A 13601-nucleotide genomic window follows, 5' to 3' on the forward strand; every position below is an offset into this window, starting at 1 on the left:
TGCCAAAAGGTCCCATCTCAAGGGATACAACCGAGTTGAAGACGCCAACATCGTTTTGTGGAGCAGAGTGTTTGGTTCCATCAGATAAATAGGTTGCAGGTCCAGAGGGAGCACCTCTAGTCCTGGCTCAATTTGACAGCCTGACCCATAATTCACCTCCTGTTTTCCCCTTCTCTCTGCAGCAGTTTGCTCAAATGCTTTCAGACCCCTCTGGGATCACTGAGATGCTAAAATATACTCAGGGACTGCTACATTCCTGTGTGTGGTGTGTGTGTGTGTGGGTGTATCTCTCTCTCCAACCCACCCCCCGTTTAGAAGTGGCCTAAATGATAAGGACAGTAAGTAGTCAGGCATGCAAACACGGCCACGGGTGAAAAAGGTGACAGTATGTGGGGCCCCCAAGCGTGCAACGGCCATCATTGCAAAGCACGCACCGGCAATCATTACGAAGCCCATGGCATGAAACATTTGGGGGGATTTTAGGGTGCGAAACACATTTTGGGGGTGTACTATATATAAGGTTATACTACACTTGAGTCAACCAGTACAAATCTATACACTCAGCATTGAGCAAGATATAAATATTAATTCCTGATGAGATGAATACATGATTTGCAGTGCACTCACAGCCGCGGTTGCTGATTTTATATGCTAATGCACAACCTGCTCGTACACTCAACCAGACTAGCCGTTAACCTCGCGTCACCAGGCTTTCCCTCGGAGGAAACCCATCTGTAGTTTGTTGACAATTGCCATGCGTGTGTGCAGCTCGCCTGGCTGCAAGCAGCATGATGTCATTACGGTCTGTCAGAAACATCATCCGGGGGCCACGACCAGCCCCCAACACATTTCTCAACGGATTTGCATGAATCACACAGTGACGGGTGCCCCATTTGGTTATAACACTGCATACAACTTGCACAATATAAAACAGTAGGGATGCACGATATTGATTTCTTGAAAACGATAAGAGAACTTCTTGCTACTCAAGACCGATACCGATAATGAAAATATATAGACACATTTAAAAAGCATTTGGGCGCACCACAGAAATGATTGGTAGTCCCACAGTTGCTCCCAAATATATTTTCACACACAGATTAAATTTCAGGCACATTTGCGTCCAAAAATGATAGCAATTGCGAGCCCATATACAATACAATATATTATCGGAGATATTATAATGTTATCTGGACGATAATTATGACGTCATAATTCCTGATATCGGGCCAATAATTATCGTGCATCCTTATAAAACATACCGGTAATAGGTAGTGTAGGCCGTGGGTCATCTGAATCACAGGTTTTGATGACAGAAGTTACAGTGTAGCAATTAGTTGTTAATCGTGTTTGCCAGCAGACCTACAATGCCGTCTGTGCAGAGATTGATGCGGGTTATTTCTAGCCATTAACATTTGCTCCATTTGGCATATTGTGCACATTTTAGTGTATAAATACTAATCAAGTTAATGTCTGCCGCTTCTCCGGATTTGAATGTAGCCTGCCCTGTCATTTGCAACACTGTTAGCGATGCAAAGCTACCAATTAGCATAGGGTTTGGGTTACGTTTGCGCAATCCACCTTGATAGTATGCTGTTCAGTTATTCCACCTCTGAACTCCTTTGACTGAATCTGCAAAACACTCCAGATATCTATCCGGAATGTTAAACTAAAATGGCATCACTGTGCTTTCTGCAGTACTGTACATATAGAGAACCTGGTTTATATTCACAGCTCAGTGCTTATATCCAGTCTAGAACCTGCCTATGCCTACTGTATCTGGTAATCTGCCAAAAACATAAATGCATCCTCTCTAAACAGGATTGCTAGCCAGGTTATTATTTTTTTTATAACCAAAAATCTTCGCCTTTTAATTGAATGCAAATTAACCAACAAACCATTAGGGCGAGCCCTATCAGAAATGCAGGAGCATGTCTCTAGCATCACTGAAAGTCTCACACATCCACAGTGCAAACACACAACAAACGCAAACAAAATGCAGCTTAATGCAGTCTATGTAAATACTTCCCCTTTGATTTTTTTACGCCAAACACATCCCAACTCTGAATCTAGCCCCATGCAGCTCTCTGGAACCAAATTGTCTGGTGGATCCCAAGATAAACAGCACACCCACTGGCCACTGAACACAGCAGGGGATGCAATCAATATGAAATATAAAAAAGCACAGGACTGACAAGCCATTTCCAAATCATAACACAGGCTCTACTGGCTGAGGCTGCAACATTTTGCTGAATGTTTCTGGGGGGAAAACTAAACTAATAAACACAGTTTCAGATTTTGTGTAGTTACTATTGGGGAAAAAACATTGAAATGTTTTTATTTTTCATATTTATTTAATCTAATCATTTACTCTTTCAATACGACAGCCCTCATGTAATAATAAGACACAGACACACACACACACGGCTAATAGAAGAGTCCTCCCTCTACTCACGCTGTAAGTGAATGAGCTGCTTTGGCATCTTGAAGTCCCCGGGGTAGAGCGACTCGTAGTAGTTGATGTCGCTGTCTGCCTCGGGGACGGGGATGACCATGTTGTCCCGCTTCTCCCCGTACACCTGCTGCGCTGAGATGGCCCGCTGGAGATGGTGTTCCTGACAGGGGAGAGAGAGGACAGACAGGCGTTGAGTACAGGCTGGATTGAGCTGCATCATGGTATTATTCAGCACAGCTTCAGCTATAAACGTTTACATGCGCGGCATAGACTTTTCAGGTCTGTAGCGTTACTAGTGTTACGACAGAATGCTCAAGGTTTTGCGGTGCACTCACACCAAAGGTGACCTGCAGTCATTCATTCATATGAAATGACTCAGGGGGGAGTGAGAAAGACAGAGTGAAACATATTTCGGGTCTCTCCCCATGTGTGTGTGACACACACACACACACACACACACAAAGAGGGGACGCGAGTTGGAGGGGACGAGAGTTGAAAGGAACCTCTCTCTCTCGCATGAAGTCGCATGCATTCATGGTGTAGGCTCATAACTTTGTGTGGTGGTGCATGCTTAAAATGAACAGATCTACAAGCTTACATACGGTACCGTACATACCATTCCGTGTCAATAACTTGTACATCTGTTATTGAGCGCATGTGAACCTCGTACACTGACATTACACTTGCGCTGCGCCTCCTAGGATGCGGGTCTAGTGGTCTACTATATTATAATCAGCTGACAGCTGTCATATCAATAGTGTGATCCCCGTAAAAAAAAGATGTGCTTTTATAGACATACAATTATTAATGAAACCTCACAACTGCCGACGGCTATATTCCTATATTTGGTCCTCTATAAAGTCTGAATGCGTTCACACCAGTACCCAACCGCACCTTGGTTCGTTTGGAAGCGGACCACGTTCGGCCTTTTTTGGCTGACCATGGTTCATTTATTTGATCCGCACCAGAGTTCGGATGCACGTTCACACCAACCGAACCAACGGGTTAAGTGGACCATGGTTCGTTTTAAACGAAACAAACATGTCCGGTGTGAAAGTGCCCTTAGTCTCCAGATCTAGACTCAAAACTATACAACATGTTATTGCTCATAGGTCTGTGGCTTACCACAGTGAAAATTTGAAATGAACTCTGTCGAGATCCCAACTTGCACCTTACGCACAAGTAGGCCATATATGGCCTACTTACGCACCATAGCATTATACCAACCAACCAATTATGCCATGACATTATACCAACCTTGAAACGTACCATAGTCAACAGCCGATCGCAGTACTTGCGTGCTCTGCTTTCGCAGGTAATAACTGATGCTGGTCATTGTGGTCAACACTGACATCAGTTGATTTATGCTACTGCTACAAATTGGATCGCCCAGGGTCATTTGGAACCATTAAATCAGTACGCCGTCTCTCTCCTTCCATTCTAAATAGTAATGTAGTATACATACAGTAGGGCTGAACGATTTAGAGAAAAATCTAATTGAGATTTCTGACCAATATTGCAATTTGACTCGCGATATTTTTTGAAGTAGGCCTGCAGCCAAAAAATGAAATATTCGAAGCTTCGTTTGATGGCACGGGATTCGAACTTTAAAAAAAAAAAGAAATCAAAAAATCCGCACCGGACTGAATCGGGGGACTCGGGCTCTGCAGATGGCATGCATGATGCATGCCGCTGCCGTTACTAGCAGCCAGCCACCAACGCGAGTGGTAAAGGATTACTTGTCTTGTTTTGGGCACGTGCTGTTACACATGCACTGCAGTCGCATGCACTGCAGGGACACTTCTGATTGGTTAGAATAGAGAGCACAGCAGTGTCGTAAACACTGGATCAGACTCGCTCCGGTTGAATATTATGATAAAATAAATATAAATCGCGGCCGTTGCGATTCACTGATTACGTGGTTTCAAATCACAATTTCTGTTTTAAAGCGATTAATCGCTCAGCCTTAAATTACAGACATACAAAGTCAGAAGTGGGCTAGCACTGCTTAAAATAAATAAAATTAATGAATCTATAAAGCGATAACTCCACACTTTTCTGGATATAATGTTGCCGTGTTAGTGCAGCTTCTGTGCTCGGCATTGCACGCCTGAGGAGACAAAATGTATAAATCTATATTTTCACGCTGCCACGTGTTCCTTCCATTTAACGTTACCCTGAAGAGCAGATGAAACCAATAAAAGTTACCGTGGCAACTGACGTGAGGCCCCCACTGCTCCCAGTCAGTGTTTTCAGCTCATAGAGATTGTACCATGGTCATCATTCTTTCACACATTTACAGTTAGTCACATGTAAGGTTTGTGAGCTACAAGTTAGCAGTTCATTCTAATATTGCCCCATTATTGCATATCCCTCTGAAGGAGTGTCGACCAAATACAATTATACTGCCGCAGCACTCATTGTTAAGTCACAGACCAGCATGTGGCCACTCAGACAGCTTAGTACAGATGGAGAGCAATCTCGTTGTGCAGGATGTGGGTCAAGAAGCTAAGCTGTGCATAGACGACCTGTAGTAAAACTGCCCTCTTCATCTCGTCTGTCACCTCGTTATGCAACACTGCTGTGTGTATGTGTACAGCTGGTGGGGGGAGGAGGGGAGATGAGTCTGGTGGGAAGCTGAATGACTTAGACATTCTGCTGACTTCATTGCGATGTCCTGTCATGCCGGTGACTGTCAGTTTTCAGAGGCTATGCTGTCGCCGACCTATTTTGGCACTCGCCGACAAGTCTGACTGGTGCAAAATTGGGCTTCGCTACCCAAGGTTTTGCTCTGTGTGTAAACAGCTGATAGACGGCGATTCCAGCTCTCGGGAGATGGCTTGGGGAGCGTCTCCAGACATCTAGCATGTTTGATATCTGGGCCAACTTGAATTCATACAGTAATAAGTGGAACTAAGTTTCAACCAGCACTGAGAGCAGGTGGAGGTGGCTACAGCCAATGAGAGCACAGCACAGGTGCTAGATCGATTGTGTTAACAAAACGTATTCTTCGTCTTCGTATATTGTATTCAGGACCCCATTCAGGACAGGAACCACCTTCGGGGTTCTTGTTGCCATCTACAGTATATAGCAACAGTCGGCTTCAGTTCTAAATGGATTAATGTCAACAATTTAGAATGATTGCCATTGCCAAGTCCATACTCAAAACGCACCTTTTTTCCTTGGCTTTCAATGTTATTTGATTTTATATGCTATATGTTTTTCCTATGCTCTGCTTGATGCATTTGTATTTTGCTTAAATTTCTTTGTTGTGAAGCACTTTGGTCAACCTTGGTGGTGTTATGTGCTATATAAATAAAGGCTGATTTGAATGAGTCCTAGATTCTAGCCCATTGATGCTGCTGCCAAATGTCCTGTTAAAAGTATTATTGAGAAAGACCATTAACTCCGGCTTGCACGTCTGTAGAACGTCAGCTAAAACAGCTGAGGCCGTCACCTTGATATCTGTGAGAATATCAGAAAGCGCCTCTAAAGTGTTTCAATCACAATCATATTTAAGAGAATATAAAAACGGCATCAAGTTAAACCAACCATATAACATTGCACTCATCTCAAGTCTTTCTGGCTGTATACCTCTGATCTCAAATGTAAACAAACGTGTTTAGAGATGTTGGGATCTTCAGCAAGGAGAGACAAAGTGTAACGCAGCGTACAACAGATACACATGCAGTGGTGTAAAGTACATAAATACTCAAGAACTGTACTTAACCCATTTAGACCTGAGGACGATTCTACAAATGTCTTCTAAATCATGACAGTTTTCTGAACAACCTCATGTTTCTGTGTCAGTGGTTCCCAAAATGTATATTATTTGGCCACCGACCCCCATCTGAAAATATGTTTCAGGGACCCTCCCAGACCCTTTCCAGTTTTCAATACATTTACTTCTCAGAGTACTATTTCTTCTCAGAGGCAAATATTGTAATTTTACTCCACTACAATAATTTGAAAACTTTAGTTACTAGTTATTACAAAACATACATTACCCACTTCAGCCCTATATACATTTCGGCCATTTGAAAATAGTCTATCTACAAGTTCACAATGTGTCGCTATTTTCAAAAGATTATTTTTTCCAATACAATTGAAAACGTTAAATGGGACATTCTGCACGAGTGCCTTTACACAAGTACATTTTGAATTCCAGACTTTTCACTTCTAACAGTATTCCGATATCATATGTCAGTATCGATACTGAAATTGTTTGTAATTTCCCCACCACTGCACACATGGCTGTCATTCTCACAGCATAGCTGTCAAAACCACGACGGGGCTCATAGTCGCCCCGTGGTGTTCATTCACAGCAAGTACAGCCACCCCCAGGCCCATCCCGGTTGCCTTTACCAAAGAGAAAGTCAACAAAATGGTGGAAGCGACATATGTCACGTGACTCCTTTGTGCATTCGGCTGCGATTTCAAGCGATGCAAATTGACACAACAAGACATGTCAACTAAAAACCACATCAGTGCAACATTACAACAACCACCACGGCACAACGCAGTCGTTAAATACAGTATTCAGTGAGATCCGTCGTGTGCACGAAAAAAAGGAGACATGGCGGCCATTTTCCACTAGCTTGCGCAGGCAAAGATAGTGGCACCCCTTGAAAATATGAAAAATGTCAATCTACATCCCAGCATAAGACGTGCAGCAATAAAACATACCGATTCCTCCTCCTTTTCCATCCCCGTCGGCATTTGCGGTACTGCCCTGTTGATGGAGGCATATTCATGCAGGTCGGGCAGATCCTCGCAGCGGAAGACGGGCATAGGCTTCGTAGCGTCCAGCGCCCGCGCCCGAAACGACAATTTACTCATTTTTATAACGTCAGATGCGGCATAAATCTAGTATGTCTGCCAAGAACAACAGCAGCTCTCTTGAGAGTTCTCATGGAGGAAGCCGTTCGCGCTCTCTAGCGAGTCACACCGAGCGATCTAAAGAGGCGGGCAAGCTCTGCGGCAGCAGCGGCGAGCAGAGCCGGGCAGGCCCCGGATCTCAGTCGCCCTCGGTCGGTCTCTTTCTCTCGCAGGCTCCGCTGTTCCTCCGCGGCTCAGTGCGCCATGGCCAACATGGCGGACATTTACAAACTCTCGCAAGCAATCCTAGTGCTCACTCCTGGCGGCCCGGCCCCCTCGGTTACACTACAGCCATTCCCACGCAATGGGGCGCGCGTGCGCGCTCGCGAAGCCTCCGGGCCGGGGTGGGCGATGGATGGAGACCGAGCGAGGGAGCGCGCAAGGTGCAGATGAAGGTAATTGTCCAGTGTTGTCCCACTCACTTCACTGACTCCACTCCTGTGGCTGTGTGTGATGCGGCGTGATGCCTGATGCGGCTGCCCAAAGTTGATACAGACCTGCAGGGTGCCACGTTTATTTTCGCCGGGAGAAAAGAAAAAGACTGCTACGTTTTCTACACAGCCACTTTGGTATCCATTCTATTATAATCCATAGAACAGGGACTTTCTTTCAAAACATCCTTTTTTATGGATTGTAAAACTCGCGCAAGTGACTTCTGCAATCCTTAAATAAATCACTTAAAAAAAGAAATCTGTAATAATGGCAGTTGTTTGAAGTATTGTACAACCAAAGTAAAACGTCGCTGACAATTAGAATCTATTGTGTGCAAATGTCGCCACCCTGTGGCATTATACAATGTCAATCAAACTACAGCTCATAAAAGCTTGATGGATAACAGTTAGTGGATGGATTAACCACAATAAAGTTCCACATTAATAATCAAAGTGTATCTTAACTTTTAATACAATAAAATAAAATTCAATCTTGAATGAAAATACACATTTGGGTGGAAAATACAATTAAACCTATAAGATTATGTATTCTGATGTATTCATTTAATGTTCTGCATTTCTTTCTACAGCATCTGAAAGCAACCTGCTTGTTGGGAGCAGTTAGGGGTGCAGTGTCTTGCTCAAGGACAATTCAACCTGATGCCAAGAAGATGGGGACTTTGGGGAACCACTACCATGGCCGCCACAAATGGGCCACTGTCATTCAATTCATGTTAAGATACTTATTATATTATATACATATTAAAATAAACATGTATTTTGCATTACAATCCTGGAGATAACATCTCCATTGGATTTGGATGGACAGTTTTATCCAAAAGTGCCTCTGAGTAACTACAGTACAGTAGCAGACTCAAAAATGTGGCACAGGATTTTGAGAATTACACATATTTTGATTACTGCAAATGTAGCACTTATGTGGGATATTACCACACATATTTACACTAGTGATGTTTAAATCAAAGCAAACATGAATGCGGGACTCTGTACTGGCTGGCACTGGCACAGACAAAATACATTTTGTCCTTCGGCTCTGGGGCGTTTGTATCTCGAGGGACGGCAAGCTTCTGTGATGCACAGAAGGGGGCGTTCGGCAATAAGAGGCAATGTAAACGTATGGTTTCTAATGCAAATAAAGCTCCTGGAGAAGATGCGCCGTGATTGGCCAGTAGTCACTTTGAGTGGCAGCGTGTGTTCCGCATGACTTCCGCCTACCCGTGCACTACAGGTCGCTCCAATGAACTGTAGCGGTGAACGAGGCAGCCCCTCCTATACACAGATTTAATGTTTGACTTTAGTTCGATGTTTGTTTTGTAGACGCATCGACAATGAAGGGAAAATTAACATCATGGGTCGTTATTTACGTCATATTGTCTCTAATGTTTGGACTGTTTGTTTTACATTACCATTACATCACCTAATCAACATGAGTTAGAGTTAGACAGTAGACTTTAATATATTAGCGCCCCTCACTTCACACGGGTGATTTTTATGGCACAGACCCCATATACACACTCTCCAGACTAGAGCATCTGCCCATCTTCATAGCCAATGCACCTCCACTTTCGCTGGTTGTTTTACTTCGTCGCACTGTGAAAAACCATAGCACTGACGAAGGTCTGAGGACCGAAACGTTTGCTTTTTAATTGCACCATGAGCACAGAGCACCATGAGCACAGCATGATAAAATAAAAGAAAATATATATTTCTAAGTCTCAGTCTAAGGAGTTTTACTTATTTTTCTATATGGTGAGCGAGTCTTTTCCTGTCTGTTTTTGAGACCACCGCTATCGTAGTCAAGTTTGAAGGAAAAAAGGACGAAGAAAAGGCGCAACAGTTTTCTCAGTACTTCGTCGCACGCCATTTCCCGCACGCCACCATTGTACGGTGAAGTATAAATCAAGTTTAAAATGTAAATACCTTATCCGAAAGGACTCACAAGACCAGCACAAGACCAATGAATATCCATTTCTCAGTTCCGTCTATTATTCTTCACAGAGCCTCCCCTTGTCTAGCTCCTAACCCATGTAAATCTGACTTAGGCAGACGTAAAGTAGGAGACATGTATTGCAGTCTGGGCACAGAAATGCATAGCCTAACCTACTGTACCTAATTCTACAGATTTTTAGCCCCTCTTCTAACCTACATTAGAACTGTAGGTTACTACAGTTACTGTCCCCTGTGCTCTCTTGCTTTCACACCCAACCTTAAAATTGGAGCAGAGCATGCAATCGGAAATGACAATGTTAAGACTAAAAGGAATAGTTCATTCAGGAAATTACTTCATTTCTATCGTTTACCTACCCGGTGATGTCTTTGACCAACATAGAATCTTTGTTTGTAAAACATTCATAAACAGTGAATGAGGAATCCAAAAAAGAAAACTTGATGTAATTAATCAGACTCCAACGTAACAGCACAACTATATCAAAAGTCCAAAACACAGCTCATCACAATACTATATTTTCTTCTTCTGTGGTTATAGAACGAGAAAATACATTTAAAACACTAGCGGGCTAAACCGGCTCATGCACCAAACCCTGACTGAAAGATATCAGTCGATTGGATTCCCTATGGCGTTTCCAGACTTCCTACGGATGGAATGTGTTAAGCACTTGCGCAGGAGACCAAGGTTTGAATCCAGGGTAGAACACTGTCAGGTATGTTACAGAGGGCAGCATTTACCCCACCATTAAAAAAAAACATGAATTTCAGGCCATAGCCGGGGAGCCACAGGCCCAAAAGCTCAACGGTTAAGGATTAACCTGTCATGCCGTTTCTCTATTCACTTGGTCATTAAGGTCCACAGAATGAGAGGCCTGCTCTGCCAAAAACATCACGAAAAGAAGTTATGGACATTTTTGTATACCACACCATAGACAACCAATATAAGGCAACATTTCCCAAATGTCATCATTCTTTAAGTAGCATGTGACATTTGTGACATGTCAAACTAGGGGGTTTTCATGATCCTGAATCCATTCAAAGCATTTGTTTAGCACGAAAAACAGTCCTTGGCATAAAAACTGCCATAGCCGTCATCACAAATGTGATGAGGTCAGCAAATTTGGGAAATGCTGCCTTATATTGGTTAATGGTTGACTATGGTGTGGTATACAAAAATGTCCATAACTCTTTTTTCGCGATGTTTCCGGCAGAGCAGGCCTCTCATTCTGTGGACCTTAATGACCAAGTGAATAGAAAAAACACAAAAGTACGGCATGACATCAAAGGTTGCGTCCAATTTTGAGCCTGTGGCTCCCCGGCTACGATGTTTACTCTATGTTTGGATGGGAGGTCACAGGGAACACTCCTGCCGGATGAGGCAATAAGAAACAATAAAATAAGATAATGTGCAAATAACCTGTGAGGAATCGGATAGGTGACAGCTGCTGCCATGGGAACCAGCAATTAATCCAAATAAGGTATGGGTAGTCCATGTCCATCATCCACAGGGGAGCAACGGGGCCTTCACTGTAGTGCACTGCACAGGTCTGGTTAGGAACACAGTCACCTGTGACAAAAAAGGGACATATAAACAAAACAAACATTACTAATGCAATCTGTACATTGTATAAAAGCACAGGCCCATTTTCATGTGGCATAGTAGTCTGATTCAGACAGCAAAGCCAATAAGAGACATTACTCACATTTATTCTATGTGCAAGTCTGTGTGCAAGTACTTTTCGCAACAACATTCATGACACGAGCACTTCAAGGCAAACAGTATAGTAAGGGCATTTTATCAGTTATTTGACCAATCTGGGAACTAAATTGTTACCAAGAAATTTCTTCACCAATGTGTTTCTAAAGGTGTCTAATAACATGTACTAAAAGTTTGAAATTCAACTCCCGGGGGAAATTGAGTTATTAGCATAATATGTGACCATACCCATAACATCCTATATAAAGAAAAAAAGTCCAAATTTCAGTAGCATGTGACATATGAAACTAGGGGGTTTTCATGATTCTGAATCTAGTCCAAGCATTAGTTTTGCACAAAAAACACTCCTTGGGAGGAAAACGGCCATAGCCGTCATCACAAACGTGATAAGGTCAGCACATTTGGTCAAGTGGATATGGCCTAAACCCCATATGTCACATGCTACTTAAAGAATGATGAAATTTTGACTTTTTGGCCTTATATAGGATGTTATGGGTATGGTCACATATTATGCTAATAACTCAATTTCCCCACAGGAGTTGAATTTCAAACTTAGTACATTTAGACACATTTAGAAACACATTGGTGAAGAAATTTCTTGGTAACGATTTAGTTCCCAAATTTTCATAGATTTCTCTTACTAGTAGCCTACATAATGGAATAAAATTACAGCAAAGAGCCAAAGACACAACCGAGAGAAAAAAAGAACATGGTTGAAAACAACAAGGAGCTAACGTTAATGGAAAACGAACACCAATGTCTAACCAGCAGGCTACGCTTTCTCTTGTAGATTCAACGCGACAGACCGTGGATTTGTCTTGTTGTACACAGCTGTTTGTTTGTCAAGGGAACAGCGCCACCGAAGCCAGTTGTATGACGTTAGCCATTTATTTAGCCCTATGGTACACCGAAATAGGTGACCCATTGGATTGTGAGACGAGGTCGCTGCTGCAAATAATGCGAGCTAGCTGACAACAATATTATAGCATTATAGCATAAGAGAGTAGCACTTGATTGTGGAAAATGAAATTCTTGTAACAGGAGGTCAGAGGTCAGTCTATTTTTGTTTATGTTCGCCCACATTCCAGACAGAACATTTGCACCAAACTAAGCAAACAGCGACAACGTCTGGCGACAGAATTCAATATGTCGCCGATTGCGATGTAACAGTTGACCCTGCGCCATTAGCTTGACAGCTAACACTTTTACAGACACAAAAGCAGAAAACAGTTTAATCTAATCAATCACACAACAACACGAACTTTATCAAGAAGTTAACCAGTGCGGATGTCGACTCCCTGGAATGAACGGAGAGAAAGTTGAGTGGCAACTTATACCTGATGGCTGCTGCTCCAACCCGCTGGGATGAGATGGCACTTCTTCGTCTGGCTGTCATTGCTAGCTTTTGCTAAGGGCTGCTTAGCTCCTTTGAGACGCTTCCGAGGAAAACGCTTCCGATTTTTCTTTTAAAGTACGATGAACTCGCCCAAGGGTGCCACATCCTTCAACGCGTAGAGGTTAATGTGTTTACCGGGTAGTAGAAGTCACACAAGGCTGAGAAGGCTCGATAACGTTCATTACTTCTACAAATACGTTAAAAAAATGCTTCAAACTGACCACCAAGCAGATACTTCGCAGACGGCTTGTGATTTGGACGATGAAAGCCACCAATCACCTGCGGAGATGAGCTCGATGGTCCCTCCCACCCGAATCAACTCTATGACCCGAACCCGTTATTAATGAATTAAATCATCATCATCATCATCATCATCATCATCATCATCATCATAAATGTTTTCATGCTATTCTACTCTAGTTTTCTTCTGTTGACTCACGAGTCGATCACTACTAACTATACAGAATACAGATCTATAGGCTGCATACAGTGCATAGGGCTTGGGCACTACCCTATACCATCTCTCTATTATCATTGATAAAGCCCCGAGGGGCTTATTTTTTAGGAAAATTCTTTCGCCATGACGCTTGTGAAGTATGAGCGTCATGTGAACCATCCATCCATCCATCTTCAACCGCTTATCTGTAGTCGGGTCGCGGGTGCAACAGCTCCACCAGAGAGCTCCATTTCCCTCTCCAGAGCAACATTAGTAACTTCCTCCTGGGGATCCCGAGGCGTTCCAAGGCCAGTGAGTCG

At 43.1% G+C, this 13601-nt stretch overlaps 1 protein-coding gene across 2 annotated transcripts in view; it reads right to left on the reverse strand.

The window, feature by feature from the left end:
* The window catches only part of LOC308336300 (enhancer of polycomb homolog 1-like), a 31056-nt gene extending 18038 nt beyond the window's left edge, over positions 1 to 13018 (reverse strand). Inside the window, exons 1-3 of one of the 2 annotated variants that reach the window (XM_080793638.1) lie at positions 12787 to 13018; positions 11150 to 11299; positions 2456 to 2615 (exon numbers count right to left, since the gene is read on the reverse strand). In XM_080793638.1, coding sequence (XP_080649764.1) covers positions 2456 to 2555 — 100 coding nt within the window. In that variant the 5' untranslated portion in view covers positions 2556 to 2615; positions 11150 to 11299; positions 12787 to 13018. Of the gene's footprint in view, positions 1 to 2455; positions 2616 to 7141; positions 7690 to 11149; positions 11300 to 12786 lie in introns of those variants that run through there. The other variant, XM_080793637.1, reaches the window with a different exon arrangement.
* Positions 13019 to 13601: the final 583 nt, after the last annotated feature.

The sequence above is a fragment of the Protomyctophum bolini genome (genome assembly GCF_963924005.1).
Source record: "Protomyctophum bolini genome assembly, chromosome: 21".
NCBI classification, from domain to species: Eukaryota; Metazoa; Chordata; class Actinopteri; order Myctophiformes; family Myctophidae; genus Protomyctophum; species Protomyctophum bolini.